The sequence below is a fragment of the Coregonus lavaretus genome, assembly GCF_964263955.1.
Source record: "Coregonus lavaretus genome assembly, chromosome: 21".
NCBI lineage: Eukaryota > Metazoa > Chordata > Actinopteri > Salmoniformes > Salmonidae > Coregonus > Coregonus lavaretus.
The window spans coordinates 46,563,968-46,582,808 of record NC_140008.1 but is presented as its reverse complement, the minus strand read 5'-3'; the positions used below and the strand labels follow the sequence as shown (position 1 = coordinate 46,582,808).

The 18,841-nt window shown below is 43.0% G+C and overlaps 1 protein-coding gene across 1 annotated transcript in view; it reads left to right on the top strand.

Annotated features, from left to right (window-relative positions):
* Positions 1 to 18,841, top strand: part of LOC311149015 (rho guanine nucleotide exchange factor 18-like) — a gene marked incomplete at its 5' end in the record, with an annotated part of 145,648 nt that overhangs the window by 107,976 nt on the left and 18,831 nt on the right. The window contains 3 exons of the mRNA XM_084186086.1: positions 6,608 to 6,862; positions 6,978 to 7,054; positions 8,570 to 8,748. Of these exons, the coding sequence (XP_084042212.1) occupies positions 6,608 to 6,862; positions 6,978 to 7,054; positions 8,570 to 8,748 (511 nt within the window). The remainder of the gene's footprint in view (positions 1 to 6,607; positions 6,863 to 6,977; positions 7,055 to 8,569; positions 8,749 to 18,841) is intronic.

The window sequence follows — 18,841 nt, the reverse complement described above, 5'->3', positions numbered from 1 at the left end:
TCATAAAACAGATTTGGAGAGCCTTTACACACAAAAATATTGATGAATAAAAAAATAGCGGTTTGATTCATCCTGAAAGTTGTCAATTTCAAGTTCAATCCATTAAATATTGGAAGGTGGGGGAAAAAGTGTACAATAGATGTTGAACAATAGTCCTATAAACCTACCCTAATTCTCACTAATCATGGAACTGTATGATGGGTCCAGTCGTAGGGAACCGTGCGCCAGGCTCCAGGTTTAACCTGCTACGTGAGTTCCATAATGATTCAAATAGGCTACATGTCCCAAATTATTGCACAACGTTAGCCTAATATGATCCACTAATGCTAGCGACCCTCAGGAACAACTTACACTGATGTGACAGAGGAAAGAAAGGTAAACGGCATGGAATGATGCAAAATGTAAGCTACGAATTGAAGAAAATGAACACTAAAGTGACAGTTATACATTTACATTTACGTCATTTAGCAGACGCTCTTATCCAGAGCGACGTACAAATTGGTGCATTCAATAAAACATTTTTTTTTGGGGGTGGGGTAAGGGGGGGTAGAAGGATTACTTTATCCTATCCCAGGTGTTCCTTAAAGCGGTGGGGTTTCAAATGTCTCCGGAAGGTGGTGAGTGACTCCGCTGTCCTGGCGTCGTTATAAATGTATGTGGCGCCCGATGGTGGCTAATATTTAACATGATACAAATTGTAAAATAAAACGGAGAAAAGCCCTGGCATAGGCTTTAATTTAAACATTCTAAAGCGCATACATCTACTCGGCAGGTTCAGCCCTACAGAAGCCTATAGCTTGGGTGTCCAAATTTCATCCATGCAAATTATGAGGGCTCACAATAAAAAATTGGAATAACAGCACAGCTGTTTATAGCCTATTTCCCTGTGGAAAAGGGGCCGTAATACATGTAATGTTGATATGATTTTCAGTTTGCTTCCATATGACTTGTTTTCACATTCATCTCCTGGGATCATAAGGAAAACTCATCTAAAACAATTCCTATGTGTATTTACAATCCCCTTTTTCAAATGTATTACTCATTTACCTAGCTCCTATCAATAGCTCTTATCCATTTATAAGTTACAGTGCATGGAGAATGCTGTTATTTCTATTGGAACTGGTAGGTTCTCTAAACCTTATTCATGGTTTCCTCACTTGTAAAGGTGGTGGAATGAAGTCAGTCAGAATACAGCGTATCTGTAGACACACTGCCGCCACACCTTCATTCGGTTTCCATGCTATTCTCATGCTTAAGTTCAAGGTCATAGAGAGAAAGGGCATAAAGGGAATTACGTTCCTTTTACGTGCGCTTAACTCGGGTCGTAATTGGGGCCCCATGTCTTTCCCCTCGCTAGCTCTGGAAGGTTTAGGCCCAACTTGCTGTTAAGGACTTTGTGGCAGGAACTTGAAGGACTGTTGGAATAGAAAGAATAACATTATTTCTCCCTAACGTTCAGAGATGGCCTATTGCAATGAACATTGGCCAGCGTACTATCACAAGGTAATCTCTCGTTAAACCTTCAATAAAAAATGGATATCACCCGCACAGCTGATCTCAATTGCAACCATCACTGGCCACTGATTTACCGCTCCATAACTCTTAGCCTTGAGCGGTGTTTGTCAGACCATGAGACATCCCTAAAATCTGTCTTCTCACAAAAACGTCTGTGGCGGGCCCCGGTGGCAATAGATTTATAAAACCAAAAGCTTACCTTGACTTGGAAGAGTTCCAGTGTTGAATGGTCATAGCCAGCTAGCTAACATAGCATCCCTCTGTTTGAGCCAGGTGTTTGAGTAGGCTAAACTAGCTAACTGCATTCGCTAGCTAAGTAACTGAAAAAAATATTAAATATACAGTGAGGGAAAAAAGTATTTGATCCCCTGCTGATTTTGTACGTTTGCCCACTGACAAAGACTTGATCAGTCTATAATTTTAATGGTAGGTTTATTTGAACAGTGAGAGACAGAATAACAACAAAAAAATCCAGGAAAACGCATGTCAAAAATGTTATAAATTGATTTGCATTTTAATGAGGGAAATAAGTATTTGACCCCCTCTCAATCAGAAAGATTTCTGGCTCCCAGGTGTCTTTTATACAGGTAACGAGCTGAGATTAGGAGCACACTCTTAAAGGGAGTTCTCCTAATCTCAGTTTGTTACCTGTATAAAAGACACCTGTCCACAGAAGCAATCAATCAATCAGATTCCAAACTCTCCACCATGGCCAAGACCAAAGAGCTCTCCAAGGATGTCAGGGACAAGATTGTAGACCTACACAAGGCTGGAATGGGCTACAAGACCATCGCCAAGCAGCTTGGTGAGAAGTTGACAACAGTTGGTGCGATTATTCGCAAATGGAAGAAACACAAAAGACCTGTCAATCTCCCTCGGCCTGGGGCTCCATGCAAGATCTCACCTCGTGGAGTTGCAATGATCATGAGAACGGTGAGGAATCAGCCCAGAACTACACGGGAGGATCTTGTCAATGATCTCAAGGCAGCTGGGACCATAGTCACCAAGAAAAAAATTGGTAACACACTACGCCGTGAAGGACTGAAATCCTGCAGCGCCCGCAAGGTCCCCCTGCTCAAGAAAGCACATATACAGGCCCGTCTGAAGTTTGCCAATGAACATCTGAATGATTCAGAGGAGAACTGGGTGAAAGTGTTGTGGTCAGATGAGACCAAAATCGAGCTCTGTGGCATCAACTCAACTCGCCGTGTTTGGAGGAGGAGGAATGCTGCCTATGACCACAAGAACACCATCCCCACCATCAAACATGGAGGTGGAAACATTATGCTTTGGGGGAGTTTTTCTGCTAAGGGGACAGGACAACTTCACCGCATCAAAGGGACGATGGACGGGGCCATGTACCGTCAAGTCTTGGGTGAGAACCTCCTTCCCTCAGCCAGGGCATTGAAATTGGGTCGTGAATGCTTATTCCAGCATGACAATGACCCAAAACACACGGCCAAGGCAACAAAGGAGTGGCTCAAGAAGAAGCACATTAAGGTCCTGGAGTGGCCTAGCCAGTCTCCAGACCTTAATCCCATAGAAAATCTGTGGAGGGAGCTGAAGGTTCTAGTTGCCAAACGTCAGCCTCGAAACCTTATTGACTTGGAGAAGATCTGCAAAGAGGAGTGGAACAAAATCCCTCCTGAGATGTGTGCAAACCTGGTGGCCAACTACAAGAAACATCTGACCTCTGTGATTGCCAACAAGGGTTTTGCCACCAAGTACTAAGTCATGTTTTGCAGAGGGGTCAAATACTTATTTCCCTCATTAAAATGCAAATCATTTTATAACATTTTTTCTGGATTTTTTTGTTGTTATTCTGTCTCTCACTGTTCAAATAAACCTACCATTAAAATTATAGACTGATAATTTATTTGTCAGTGGGCAAACGTACAAAATCAGCAGGGGATCAAATATTTTTTTCCCTCACTGTAGCTAGCTTTCTCCTCTCCCTCTCTTGCTTCTCATTCATTTTTGAAGAAATTATTTGTTAAAAACTGTTCAACTATTGTCTTTCACGCGCTTTGAGTCAACTTCTCACCACATTTTATGCACTGCAGTGCTAGCTAGCTGTAGCTTATGATTTCAGTACTAGATTCATGCTGATCCTTTAATTGGGTGGACACCATGTCAGTTCAAGCTGCAAGAGCTCTGATAGGTTGGAGGAAGTCCTCCGGAAGTTGTCATAATTACTCTGTAAGTCTATAGAAGGGGGTGAGAACCACAAGCCTCCTAGGTTTTGTATTGAAGTCAATGTATCAAGAGGAGGACGGAAACTAGCTGTCCTCAGTCTACACCATGGTGCTACCCTACAGTGTGCTGGTGAGGCTACTCTAGACCTTCAATGCAAAATAGTGTGTTTTAATCAATTATTTGGTGACGGGAATATATTTAATATAGTTTTTAAATGTTTGACTATTTAAATATTTCTGAAATTCACTGAGGATGGTCCTCCACTTTTTCCTCTGAGGAGCCTCCATGGATAGGAGTTGGTTAAAAGGTGCTTGTGCATTGATAATCACACCAAAGACGGTATTAACGATAAGTAGTAAAGATATAGCTGCGAGCAGCAATGAACGGGGATCACAGGATGACAGAAAGGACACTATCAATTGGATAACAAAGCAAGAATGTAGGAACTACAGTATCTTCCTTTATGTGCAATCATTAGTCTAAATACAACATCTGGAGTGAATCTGATGCATGGTTCATGAGGAGATTATGATTTGTAGCATTAGTGTTATACACTGAGTATACCAAACGTTAGGAACAGCTTCCTAATATGGAGTTGCACCCCCCGTCACTGAAGAGCCTCTCTGTGTGTGGAAAACGGAGACAGAGAGTATAGAGAAGAGAGAAGCGAGGAAGAGAAGAGAGAGAGAGAAGAGCGAGCAAGAGAGAAAGACACACATACAGACATACTGACAGTACAAAACATTAGGAACACTTTCCTAATATTGAGTTGCACCCCCTTTTGCCCTCAGAACAGCCTCAATTTGTTGGGGCATGGACTCTACAAGGTGTCGAAGCATTCCAAAGGGATGCTGGCCCATGTTGACACCAGTGGTGGAAAAAGTATTCAATTGTCATACTTGAGTAAAAGTAAAAGATACCTAAATAGAACATGACTCAAGTAAAAGTGAAAGTCACCCAGTGAAAAACTACTTGAGTAAAAGTCTACAAGTATTTGGTTTTAAATATACTTTAGTATCAAAAGTAAATGTAATTGCTAAAATATACTTACGTTTCAAAATAATTTCTTATTCCTTATATTAAGCCAACCAGACGGTACAATTTTCTTGTTTTTTAAATGTATGAATAGACAGGGGCACACTCTAACATTTACAAATATAGCATTTGTGTTTAGTGAGTCGGCCAGATCAGAGGCAGTAGGGATGACTTCTTGATAAGTGTGTGAATTGGACCATTTTCCTGTGCTGCTAAGCATTCAAAATGTAACGAGTACGTTTGGGTGTCAGGGAAAATGTATGGAATAAAATAATAGTGAAGTAAAAGTAAAAGTTGTCTAAAATATGAATAGTAAAGTACAGATATAAAAAAAAACGACCTAAGTAGTACTTAAAAGTATTTTTACTTAAGTACTGGTTGACACCAATGCTTCCCACAGTTGTCAAGTTGGCTGGATGTCCTTTGGGTGGCGGACCATACTTGATACACACCGGAAACTGTTGAGCATGAAAAACCCAGCAGCATTGCAGTTCTTGACACAAACCGGTGCTCCTGGCACCTACTACTATACCCCGTTCAAAGGCACAAAAATCATTCACCCTCTGAATGGCACACATACACAATCCATGTCTCAATTGTCTCAAGGCTTAAAAATCCTTCTTTAACCGATCTCCTCCCCTTCATCTACACTGATTGAAGTGGATTTAACAAGTGACATCAATAAGGGATCATAGCTTTCACCTGGATTCACCTGGTCTGTCTGTCATGTTGTGTATGCTCAGTGTATGTCATGGAAAGAACAGATGTTCTTAATGTTTTGTACACTCAGTATATATGCAAAGAATGAGTTGTTAATAGTCTACTTCTTTTAAAAAATAACAAATTCAGTGTGGTTCATCTTAGGGATGTCCATGATAGCGATGACAAGTTTCAAGTTGATAGGCCACTGTGGAGTAGATTTACAGTGGTTTAAATGTACACGTAAAATCTGATTTGTCAATAACTCACCATCCTTTGACTAACCCCTTAGTGTGGCCATCTTTGAATGCATCAACGTTATTTTCTCAAACTCTTTAGGGACTGTTGTGATGAGTCCAAAGACCAAATTTGGAATGAATCTGACTTTTAGTCCATGAGAATATTTTTTGGATTGTTTTAAGCGTTACATAGTCAAAAAAGTGAATTGTTATGTTTCGTTATTTTTTTAGATATCAATGCCAAACTTAATATGGTTCATTATGGTGATGTCTTTGATTAACCTACAAAGTTAAGTTGATAGGCCATTGTAAAGTGGATTTACAAAGGATTTAAATGGACATCTAAAATTTGATTTCCTGATTTGTCAATAACTCAGCCATCTCTTAACCAACCCTTAGCTTTTCTCAAACTAAGTTAATAATATGCCATTTAGCAGACGCTTTTATCCAAAGCGACTTACAGTCGTGCGTGCATACATTTTTGTGTATGGGTGGTCCCGGGGATCGAACCCACTACCTTGGCGTTACAAGCGCCGTGCTCTACCAAGAGATGTACCAATGATGTACCAATGATGCAATCTTTGTGAGAGGGAAGGTATCTGGATTCATCGGTCCTCAACTCGCTGCTTAGACACTTAATTCAGGATAAATGAAATTAGTCCTGAGTTAGCCTGCAGGATAGTTCTGAAGAATTCGTTGCCATAGAAATTGACCTGGCTAAAAGGTGAGCCACTTTCGTGGTACCGTTTATCCCGAGTTGAACTCAGAGTTGACAAAAGTTTATTTTAACACGCAGGTGCATGTTATCTCCCATTTTAAGAAAAGCAGTGGTAACCTGCAGGAGCGTGTTAATTTCTGCCTCTTCGTTGTAATCGACCCAGCGTGTCTGAAGTTGACCTGGGTCTTTTCGTTCCTCCCTCCAGTGGGCACGGACGAGCACGAGGAGCTGACGAGGTCTCTGAGTCTGATCAAAGACTGCATCGTCCAGGTTGATGCCCTGGTCAACCTCCATCAGAAAGCCTCGCGCCTCCGAGACATCGCCCACAAGATGGAGCCCAAGTCCCTGGGCAAGGTCAAAGATGGCCGTGTCTTCCGCGGAGAGGACCTGACTCTGGGCAGACCCAGGCTGCTGCACGAGGGGACCGTCAACCACAAGGCTGCCTCTGGCAGACTCAAAGGTAACAGGGTTACCTCTCCTCAGGCTGCATCTCCATAGTCTGAAGTGACCTCTTCTTTCTTCTGTCTGATCATTGATCTCAAACAGGTCTGAAAATGTAACTCCTTTCATTTCAGATATTCTCGCTGTGCTGCTGTCAGATGTCCTGTTGTTACTCCAAGAGAAAGACCAGAGATATGTCTTCTCTACTGTGGTGAGTCATGAATTTTTATGTTAGTTAATTCCACTCTGGAAAACACTGACAAATCTGGCATACGAACTCAAAAGAAAGTTATACTGAACAAAAATATAAACGCAACATGCAACAATTTCTAAGATTTTACTGAGTTACAGTTCATATAAGGAAAAATGAAATAAATTCATTAGGCCCTAATCTATGGATTTCACATGACTGGGAATACAGATATGCATCTGTTGGTCACAGATCAGAAAACCAGTCAGTATCTGCTGTGACCACCATTTGCCTCATGCAGCGCGACACATTTCCTTCGCATAGAGTTGATTAGGCTGTTGATTGTGGTCTGTGGAATGTCGTCCCACTCCTCTTCAATGGCTGTGCGAAGTCGCTGGATATTGGCGGGAACTGGAACACACGTCAATCCAGAGCAGGAACTCAGGATCTCGTCATGGTATCTCTGTGCATTCAAATTGCCATCGATAAAATGCAATTGTGTTCATTGTCCCCACTGACACCATGGGGCACTCTGTTCACAAAGTTGACATCAGCAAACCGCTTGCCCACATAATGCCATAACACTGGCTGCCATCTGTCCGGTACAGTTGAAACCGGGATTCATCCATGAAGAGCACACTTCTCCAGTGTGCCAGTGGCTATCGAAGGTGAGAATTTGCCCACTGAAGTCAGTAACGACCCCAAACTGCAGTCAGGTCAAGACCCTGGCGAGGACGACATGCACGCAGATGAGCTTCCCTAAGACTGTTTCTGACAGTTTGTGCAGAAATTCTTCGTTGTACACACCCACAATTTCATCAGCAGTCTGGGTGGCTGGTCTCAAACGATCCCGCAGGAAGGCCCTGGGCTGGCGTGGTTACATGTGGTCTGCGGTTGTGAGGCCGGTTGGACATACTGCCAAATTCTCTAAAACAACGGAGGCGGCTTATGGTAGAGAAAGGAACATTCAATTATCTGGCAACAGCTCTGGTGGACATTCCTGCAGTCAGCATGCTAATTGCACGCTCCCTCAACTTGAGATATCTGTGGCATTGTGTTGTATGATAAAACTGCACATTTTAGAGTGGTCTTTTATTGTCCCCAGCACAAGGTGCACCTGTGTAATGATCAAGCTTCTTGATATGCCATACCTGTTAGGTGGATGGATTATCTTGGCAAAGGAGAAATCCTCACTAACATAAGCTTTTTGTACATAATGGAACATTTCTGGGATCTTTTATATCAGCTGATGTAACATGGCTGATGGATCAACATTTATATTTTTATTCAGATACAGCAGTCTTCTGTATAGAATAGGGATGGGCAACTCCTCGGGGGCCAGAGTGGTGTCACACTTTCTCCCCCCCCCCCCCCATCCCTAGCAAACACAGCTGATTTAAACTAATTGCATTCTAAACTGAAGATCATGATTAATTGATTATTGGAGTCAGGTCCCTGCTCTAGAACTATGAAGTGTGTTTCCTGGTGTCATTTTCTTTCAATGTGACTTCTAGCTGCCTTCTGTATCTCCCCCAGGACAACAAGCCATCAGTGATCTCCCTCCAGAAGTTGATAGTGAGGGAGGTGGCCCACGAAGAGAAGGCCATGTTCCTAATCTGCGCCTCCTCCAACGAGCCTGAGATGTACGAGATCCACACCGCCTCCAAGGAGGAGCGCAACACCTGGATGACACACCTCCGCCAGGCAGTGGAGAGGTACACACACATGCTAAAGAAAAGGACTATGGTGGACTGTATCTTAACTTAGGTTGAGGAGTGATATTGACACTATGGGGCATCTATAACAATGCAGGAATGATGGTCGAAGATAAGGTTTCCCAGTTCTGGTTATTTTATTACTAAACTAACAAGGCACAGCACAAGGACACAGCAGCACATGGGGGGGGGGTCTGGAAGGAATACAACGGGGAGAGAATACATTAGCATACGTGACTGACCAGTGTCATAACTAATACCGGTAGTATATAAAGTAGGCTACACCATATAGCAATACACAAGTTAGGATAAGCAAAGGATATTACTTGCTGCACTACAGAAAACATATACTAAGCCGGTGCAGACATTAGGTCAAACTATGAGCTTGCAAACAACATAAATATACATGGGTTCTACATTACAATTACACAGTATACAGTTGAAGTCGGAAGTTTACATACACTTAGGTTGGGGTCATTAAAATTCGTTTTTCAACCACTCCACAAATTTATTTTTAACAAACTATAGTTTTGGCAAGTCGGTTAAGGACATCTGCTTTGTGCATGACACAAGTAATTTTTCCAACAATTGTTTACAGACAGATTATTTCACTTATAATGCACTGTATCACAATTCCAGTGGGTCAGAAGTTTACATACACTAAGTTGACAGTGCCTTTAAACAGCTTGGAAAATTCCAGAAAATGATGTCATGGCTTTAGAAGCTTCTGATAGGCTAATTGACATTATTTGAGTCAATTGGAGGTGTACCTGTGGATGTATTTCAAGGCATACCTTCAAACTCAGTGCCACTTTGCTTGACATCATGGGAAAATGAAAAGAAATCAGCCAAGACCTCAGAAAAATAATTGTAGACCTCCACATGTCTGGTTCATCCTTGGGAGCAATTTCCAAACGCCTGAAGGTACCATCTGTACAAACAATAGTACGCAAGTATAAACACCATGGGACCATGCAGCCGTCATACCGCTCAGGAAGGAGACACGTTCTGTCTCCTAGAGATGAACGTACTTTGATGTGAAAAGTGCAAATCAATCTCAGAACAACAGCAAAGGACCTTGTGAAGATGCTGGAGGAAACAGGTACAAAAGTATCTATATCCACAGTAAAACGAGTCCTATATCGACATAACCTGAAAGGCCGCTCAGCCAGGAAGAAGCCACTGTTCCAAAACTGCCATAAAAAAGCCAGACTACGGTTTGCAACTGCACATGGGGACAAAGATCGTACTTTTTAGAGAAATGTCCTCTGGTCTGATGAAACAAAAATAGAACTGTTTGGCCATAATGACCATCGTTATGTTTGGAGGAAAAAGGGGGATGCTTGCAAGCCGAAGAACACCATCCGAACCGTGTAGCACGGGGGTGGCAGCATCATGCTGTGGGGGTGCTTTGCTGCAGGAGGGACTGGTGCACTTCTTCACAAAATAGATGGCATCATGAGGAAGGAAAATTATGTGGATATATTGAAGCAACATCTCAAGATATCAGTCAGGAAGTTAAAGCTTGGTCGCAAATGGGTCTTCCAAATGGACAATGACCCCAAGCATACTTCCAAAGTTGTGGCAAAATGGCTTAAGGACAACAAAGTCAAGGTATTGGAGTGGCCATCACAAAGCCCTGACCTCAATCCTATAGAACATTTGTGGGCAGAACTGAAAAAGCGTGTGCGAGCATGGAGGCCTACAAACCTGACTCCGTTACACCCACTCTGTCAGGAGGAGTAGGCCAAAATTCACCCAACTTATTGTGGGAAGCTTGTGGAAGGCTACCCGAAACGTTTGACCCAAGTTAAACAATTTAAAGGCAATGCTACCAAATACTATGTAAACTTCTGACCCACTGGGAAGTGATGAAATAAATTAAAGCTGAAATAAATCATTCTCTCTACTATTATTCTGACATTTCACATTCTTAAAATAAAGTGGTGATCCTAACTGACCTAAAACAGGGAATTTTTACTAGGATTAAATGTCAGGAATTGTGAAAAACTGTGTTTAAATGTATTTGGCTAAGGTGTATGTAAACTTCCGACTTCAACTGTAATGTACTTACTTTAGTCAGGTCACTCCCAACAAAAGGCAAAGGAATTGTGCTGCCCCATCCCACCACAAACACTGAGGGAAAACAAGCTTGCTTATATACCAGAGAAATGGGAGAGGAATGATGATGAGCAGAGTTCAGGTGTGGTGAGTTGGCAGGAGAGATGGTTGGTGAGATGGATCATGTCTAGAAGGGATGCCGTTAATGTCAATGTGAAGTCAACACTTGCATGTTCGAGTCGCATAGGGGAGAATTCTTGCATTTTACCTAACCCTAACCAATTTTACCTAACCTGCTATGTTAAATGTCCTTACCTGCTGCGAAAAGTCACTTCTGACATTAGCGGCATCCCATCTAGTCAAAACTGGTGAGATGGCATGATCCTTCAGCACACGGGTCACACAAAAACACACACGAGTTGCGCACACACACACACACACACACGGTATCACTCATAATGTCTTTGTCTCACACATACTGTATTATTTACCGTCTCCTTTCCTCCTTCTCCTTCACTGTTTCTCTGCAGTGTTATACACTCTAAGGGATTTTCACACTGCTGAGAGTAACCAAGCCGAGCCAAGCTGTACTGAGCTGGACTGTTACGCATCCACCATAGTGGCTGGAACTGTGCTGAAAGCACAATGTGTAAAAAAAAATATCTCAGTCAGTACAGTTTGGATCAGGTTGGCAGAGCTGTGTGACAAGGGTATTACACTGAACAAAAATATCAACGCAACAATTTCAAAGATTTGACTGAGTTACAGTTCATATAAGGAAATCAGTCAATTGAAATTAATTAATTAGGCCCGAATATATATATATTTCACATGAATGGGAATACAGATATGCATCTGTTGGTCACAGATCAGAAAACCAGTCTATCTGGTGTGACCACCATTTCTGCCTCATGCAGCGAGACACATCTCCTTTGCATAGAGTTGATTAGGCTGTTGATTGTGGTCTGTGGAATGTTGTCCAACTCCTCTTCAATGGCTGTACAAAGTCGCTGGATGTTGGCGGGAACTGGAAAACGCTGTCGTACACGTTGATCCAGAGCACCTCAAACATGCTCAATGGGTGACATGTCGTGTGAGTATGCAGGCCATGGAAGAACTGGGACATTTTCAGCTGCCAGGAATTGTGTACAGATCCTTGCGACATTGGGCTGTGCATTATTATGCTGAAACATGAGGTGATGGCGGCGGATGAATGGCATGACAATGGGCCTCAGGATCTCTTCACGCTATCTCTGTGCATTCAAATTGCCATCGATAAAATGCAATTGTGTTCGTTGTCCTTAGCGTATGCCTGCCCATACCATAACCCCACCGCCACCATGGGGCACTCTGTTCACAACGTTGACATCAGCAAACCACTCGCCCACACGTCTGCCATCTGCCTGGTACAGTTGAAACCGGGATCAAATCAAATCAAATTTTATTTGTCACACGCGCAGAATACAACAGGTGTAGACCTTACTGTGAAATGCTTACTTACAAGCCCTTAACCAACAATGCAGTTTTAAGAAAATAGGGTTACGAAAATATTTACTAAATAAACTAAAGTAAAAAAAAATATATATATAATAAAAGAAAAAGAAAAGTCACACAATAGACCAAAAATAACGAGGCTATATACAGGGGTTACCGAGTCAATGTGCGGGGTACAGGTTAGTCGAGGTAATTTGTATATGTAGGTTTTTGTATATGGCCCCGTGTAGCTCAGTTGGTAGAGCATGGCGCTTGCAATGCCAGGGTTGTGGGTTCTTTTCCCACGGGGGGCCAGTTTGAAAATGTATGCACTAACTGTAAGTCGCTCTGGATAAGAGCGTCTGCTAAATGACTAAAATATCAATGTAAAAATGGGTAAAGTGACTATGCATAGATAATGAAAAATAAATAACGGAAAAGTGGTGTGTGCATATGTATTCACCCCTTTTGCTATGAAGCCCCTAAATAAGATCTGGTGCAACGAATTACCTTCAAAGTCACATAATTAGTTAAATAAAGTCCATCTGTGTGCAATCTAAGTGTCACATGATCTGTCACATGATCTCAGTATATATACACCTGTTCTGAAAGGTCCCAGAGTCTGCAACACCACTAAGCAAGGGGTACCACCAAGCAAGCGGCACCATGAAGACCAAGGAGTTCTCCAAACAGGTCAGGGACAAAGTTGTGGAGAAGTACAGATCAGGGTTGGGTTATAAAAAAATATCCAAAACTTTGAACATCCCACGGAGCACCATTAAAACCATTATTAAAAAACTGAAAGAATATGGCACCACAACAAACCTGCCAAGAGAGGGCCGCCCACCAAAACTCACAGACCATGCAAGGAGGGCATTAATCAGAGAGGCAACAAAGAGACCAAAGATAACCCTGAAGGAGCAGCAAAGCTCCACAGCAGAGATTGGAGTATCTGTCCATAGGACCACTTTAAGCCGTACACTCCACAGAGCTGGGCTTTACGGAAGAGTGGCCAGAAAAGAGCCATTGCTTAAAGAAAAAAATAAGTAAACATGTTTGCCAAATGGCATGTGGGAGACTCCCCAATCATATGGAAGAACATACTCTGGTCAGATGAGACTAAAATTGAGCTTTTTGGCCATCAAGGAAAATGCTATGTCTGGCGCAAACCCAACACCTCTCATCACCCCGAGAACACCATCCCCACAGTGAAGCATGGTGGTGGCAGCATCATGCTGTTGGGATGTTTTTCATCGGCAGGGACTGAGAAACTGGTCAGAATTGAAGGAATTATGGATTGCGCTAAATACAGGGAAATTCTTGAGGGAAACCTGTTTCAGTCTTCCAGAGATTTGAGACTGGGACGGAGGTTCACCTTCCAGCAGGACAATGACCCTAAGCATACTGCTAAAGCAACACTCGAGTGGTTTAAGGGGAAACATTTAAATGTCTTGGAATGGCCTAGTCAAAGCCCAGACCTCAATCCAATTGAGAATCTGTGGTATGACTTAAAGATTGCTGTACACCAGCGGAACCCATCCAACTTGAAGGAGCTGGAGCAGTTTTGCCTTGAAGAATGGGCAAAAATCCCAGTGGCTAGATGTGCCAAGCTTATAGAGACATACCCCAAGAGACTTGCAGCTGTAATTGCTGCAAAAGGTGGCTCTACAAAGTATTGACTTTGGGTGGGTGAGTAGTTATGCACGCTCAAGTTTTCTGTTTTTTTGTCTTATTTCTTGTTTGTTTCACAATAAAAAATATTTTGCGTCTTCAAAGTGGTAGGCATGTTTTGTAAATCAAATGATACAAACCCCCCAAAAAGCTATTTTAATTCCAGGTTGTAAGGCAACAAAATAGGAAAAATTCCAAGGGTGGTGAATACTTTCGCAAGCCACTGTAGGTCCTGGATGGTAGGAAGCTTGGCCAGTTATGTTCTGGGCCGTACCCAGTACCATCTATAGAGCCTTATGGTCGGATGCCGAACAGTTGCCATACCAGGCGGTGATGCAACCGGTCAGGATGCTCTCGATGGTGCAGCTTTTTGAGGATCTGGGGACCCATGCCAAATTTGTTCAGTCTCTTGAGGGGGAAAAGGCGTTGTCGTGCCCTCTTCACGACTATCTTGGTGTGTTTGGACCATGATAGTTTGTTGTTGATGTGGACACCAAGGAACTTGAAACTCTCGACCCGCTCCACTACAGCCCCGTCGATGTGAATGGGGGCGTGTTCGGCCATCCTTTTCCTGTAGTCCACGATCAGCTCCTTTTGTCTTTCTCACGTTGAGGGAGAGGTTGTTCTCCTGGCACCACGCTGCCAGGTCTCTGACCTCCCTATAGGCTGTCTCATCGTTGTCGGTGATCAGGCCTACCACTGTTGTGTCATCAGAAAACATAATGATGGTGTTGAAATCGTGCTTGGCCACGCAGTCGTGGGTAAACAGGGAGTACAGGAGGGGACTAAGCATGCACCACTGAAGGTCCTCCGTGTTGAGGATCAGCGTGGCATATGTGTTGTTGCCTACCCTTACCACCTGGGGGCAGCCCATCAGGAAGTCCAGGATCCAGTTGCAGAGATGTTTAGTCCTAGGGTCCTTAGCTTAGTGATGAGCTTTGTGGGCACTATGGTGTTGAACGCTGAGCTGTATGACAATGAACAGCATTCTCACATAGGTGTTCCTTTTGTCCGGGTGGGAAAAAGCAGTGTGGATTGCTATTGAGATTGCGTCATCTGTGGATCTGTTGGGGCGGTATGCAAGTTGGAGTGGGTCTAGGGTTTCCGGGATGATGGTGTTGATGTGAGCCATGACCAGCCTTTCAAAGCACTTCATGGCTACTGACGTGAGTGCTACGGGGCGGTAGTAATTTGCTTTTTTGGGCATACGGACTATGGTGGTCTGTTTGAAACATGTAGGTATTACAGACTCGGTCAGGGAGAGGTTGAAAATGTCAGTGAAGCACTTGCCAGTTGCTCTGAGTACATGTCCTGATAATCCGTCTGGCCCGCGGCCTTGTGAAGGTTGACCTGTTTTTAAAGAAGCATGCTCACATCGGCTACGGAGAGCGTGATCACATAGTTGTCCGGAAAAGCTGGTGCTCTCATGCATGATTCAGTGTTGCTTGCCTGGAAGCTAGCATAAAAGGCATTAAGCCCATCTGGTAGGCTCGCGACCCTGGGCAGCTCCCGGCTGGGTTTCCCTTTGTAGTCTGTAATAGTTTGCAAGCCCTGCCACATCCGACGAGCGTCAGAGCCGGTGTAGTAGGATTCAATCTTAGTCCCGTATTGACACTTTGCCTGTTTGATGGTTCGTCTGAGGGCATAGTGGGATTTCTTATAAGCGTCCGGATTAGAGTCCCATTCCTTGAATCCGGCAGCTCTAGCCTTTAGCTCGGTGCGAATGTTGCCTGTAATCCTTGGCTTCTAGTTGGGATATGTACGTACGGTCACTGTGGGGACGACGTCGTCGATGCACTTACTGATGAAGCCAGTGACTGACGTGGTATTCTCCTCAATACCATTGGATGAATCCTGCAACATATTCCAGTCTGTGCTAGCAAAACAGTCCTGTAGCGTAGCATCCGCGTCATCTGACCACTTCCATATTGAGCCAGTCACTGGAACTTCCTGCTTTAGTTTTTGCTTGTAAGCAGGAATCAGGAGGATATAATTATGGCCAGATTTGCCAAATGGAGGGCGAGGGAGAGCTTTCTATTTGTCTCTGTGTGTGGAGTAAAGGTGGTCTAGAGTTTTTTTTTCCTCTGGTTGCACATGTGACATGCTGGTAGAAATTAGGTCAAACGGATTTAAATTTGCCTGCATTAAAGTCCCCGGCCACTACAGCTCGTTGAGTGTGGTCTTAGTGCCAGCATCGGTTTGTGGTGGTAAAAATATAGATGGAAACTCTCTTGGTAGATAGTGTGGTCTACAGCTTATCATGAGGTACTCTACCTCAGGCGAGCAATACCTCGAGACTTCCCAGACATGGCGCACAAGCTGTTATTGACAAATAGACACACACAACCACTCCTCGTCTTACCGGACGTAGCTGTTCTGTCCTGCTGATGCACGGAAAACCCATAAATCCGTGACGAGCACACTTCTCCAGCGTGCCAGTGGCCATCGAAGGTGAGCATTTGCCCACTGAAGTCGGTTACGACGCCAACCTACAGTCTGGTCAAGACCCGGGTGAGGACGAAGAGCACGCAGATGAGCTTCCCTGAGACTGTTTCTGACAGTTTGTGCCGAACTTATTCGGTTGTGCAAACCCACAGTTTCATCAGCTGTCTGGGTGGCTGGTTTCAGACGATCCCGCAGGTAAAGAAGCCGGATGTGGAGGTTACACATAGACTGCGGTTTTGAGGCCGGTTGGACGTACTATTTTTGTTCATTTTTATTTATTTTTTCAGGCCTACCCGTTCATATATATATATATATATATATATATATATATATATATATATATATATATATATATATATATATATATTATATATATACAGTTCCAGTCAAAAGTTTGGACACCTACTCATTCAAGGATTTTTCTTTATTTTTACTATTTTCCACATTGTAGAATAATAGTGAAGATATCAAAACTATGAAATAACACATATGGAATCATGTAGTAACCAAAAAAGTGATAAACAAATCAAAATATTTATATTTTAGATTCTTCAAAGTAGCCATCCTTTGCCTTGATGACAGCTTTGCACACTCTTAGCATTCTCTCAACCAGCTTCATGAGGAATGCTATTCCAACAGTCTTAAAGGAGGTCCAACATATGCTGAGCACTTGTTGGCTGCTTTTCCTTCACTCTGCAGTCCAACTCATCCCAAACCATCTCAATTGGGTTGAGGTTGGGTGATTGTGGAGGCCAGGTCATCTGATGCAGCACTCCATCACTCTCCTTCTTGGTCAAATAGCCCTTACACAGCCTGGAGGTGTTTTGGGTCATTGTCCTGTTGAAAAACAAATGATAGTCCCACTAAGAGCAAACCAGATGGGATGGCGTATCGCTGCAGAATTACTGTGGTAGCCATGCTGGTTAAGTGTGCCTTGAATTCTAAATAAATCACAGACAGTGTCACCAGCAAAGCACCATCACACCTACTCCTCCATGCTTCACGGTGGGAACCACACATGCGGAGGTAATCCGTTCACCTGCTCTGCGTCTCACAAAGACACGGTGGTTGTAACCCAAAATCTCAAATTTGGACTCATCAGACCAAAGGACAGATTTCCACCGGTCTAATCTCCATTGCTCGTGTTTCTTGGCCCAAGCAAGTCTCTTCTTCTTATTGGTGTCCTTTAGTAGTGGTTTCTTTGCAGCAATTCGACCATGAAGGCCTGATTCAAGCAGTCTCCTCTGAACAGTTGATGTTGATGTGTCTGTTACTTGAACTCTGTGAAGCATTTATTTGGGCTGCAATCTGAGGTGCCGTTAACTCTAATGAACTTATCCTCTGCCGCAGAGGTAACTTTGGGTCATCCTTTCCTGTGGCGGTCCTCATGAGAGCCAGTTTTATCATAGCGCTTGATGGTTTTTGCGACTGATGGACTGTCGTTTCTCTTTGCTTATTTCAGCTGTTCTTGCCATAATATTTTACCAAACAGGGCTATATTCTGTATACCACCCCTACCTTGTCACAACACAACTGATTGGCTCAAATGCAGCTGGTTGAGAGAATGCCAAGAGTGTGCAAAGCTGTCATCAAGTCAAAGGGTGGCAACTTTGAAGAATCTCAAATATAAAATATATTTTGACACTTTTATGGTTACTACATGTTTCCATGTGTTATTTCACAGTTTTAATGTCTTCACTAGTATTGTACAATGTAGAAAAGAAAATAGTAAAAAATATGTGTCCAGACTTTTGACTGGTACTGTAGGTGTTTTTCAACACTGACCCTGGGGACCCACTGCGTATGCTGCATTTATCTCCAGCTCATTACAAAACTCACACACACATTATTACATTTTATTCACATTTCATGTTTTGCTGTTGCATTTAACTGCCGAAAATGCTGTTGTCAGAGGTCAGCATGTGGGAGAAGTGGGTGCTCAGGATGATAGACGGATTTCACACTAGTAATTACCAGTTTGATGGTTGTTCAAGTGGATGTTTCCCAGTCATATGTTGTAAATTATCACTTGGTTACGAATGCAGCATAATACTTCTTCTCAATGGGACTAATTGGTTCAAAAGAGAACCTGGATTCACAGTTAGTGCCCAGAACTGGAATTGAGAAACCCTGCTTTATACTTAAGCCAAGGCTTAGTCATAACTAACTCATCTTTGTATGTACACTGAGTGTACAAAACATTAGGAACACCTGCTCTTTCCATGACATACACTGAGCATACAGAACATGACAGAATGACCAGGTGAATCCAGGTGAAAACTATAATCCCCAATTGATGTCACTTGTTAAATTCCAGTTCAATCAGTGTAGATGAAGGGGATGAGACCGGTTAAAGAAGGATTTTTAAACCTTGAGACAATTGAGGCATGGATTGTGTATGTGTGCCATTCAGAGGGTGAATGGGCAAGACAAAATATTTAAA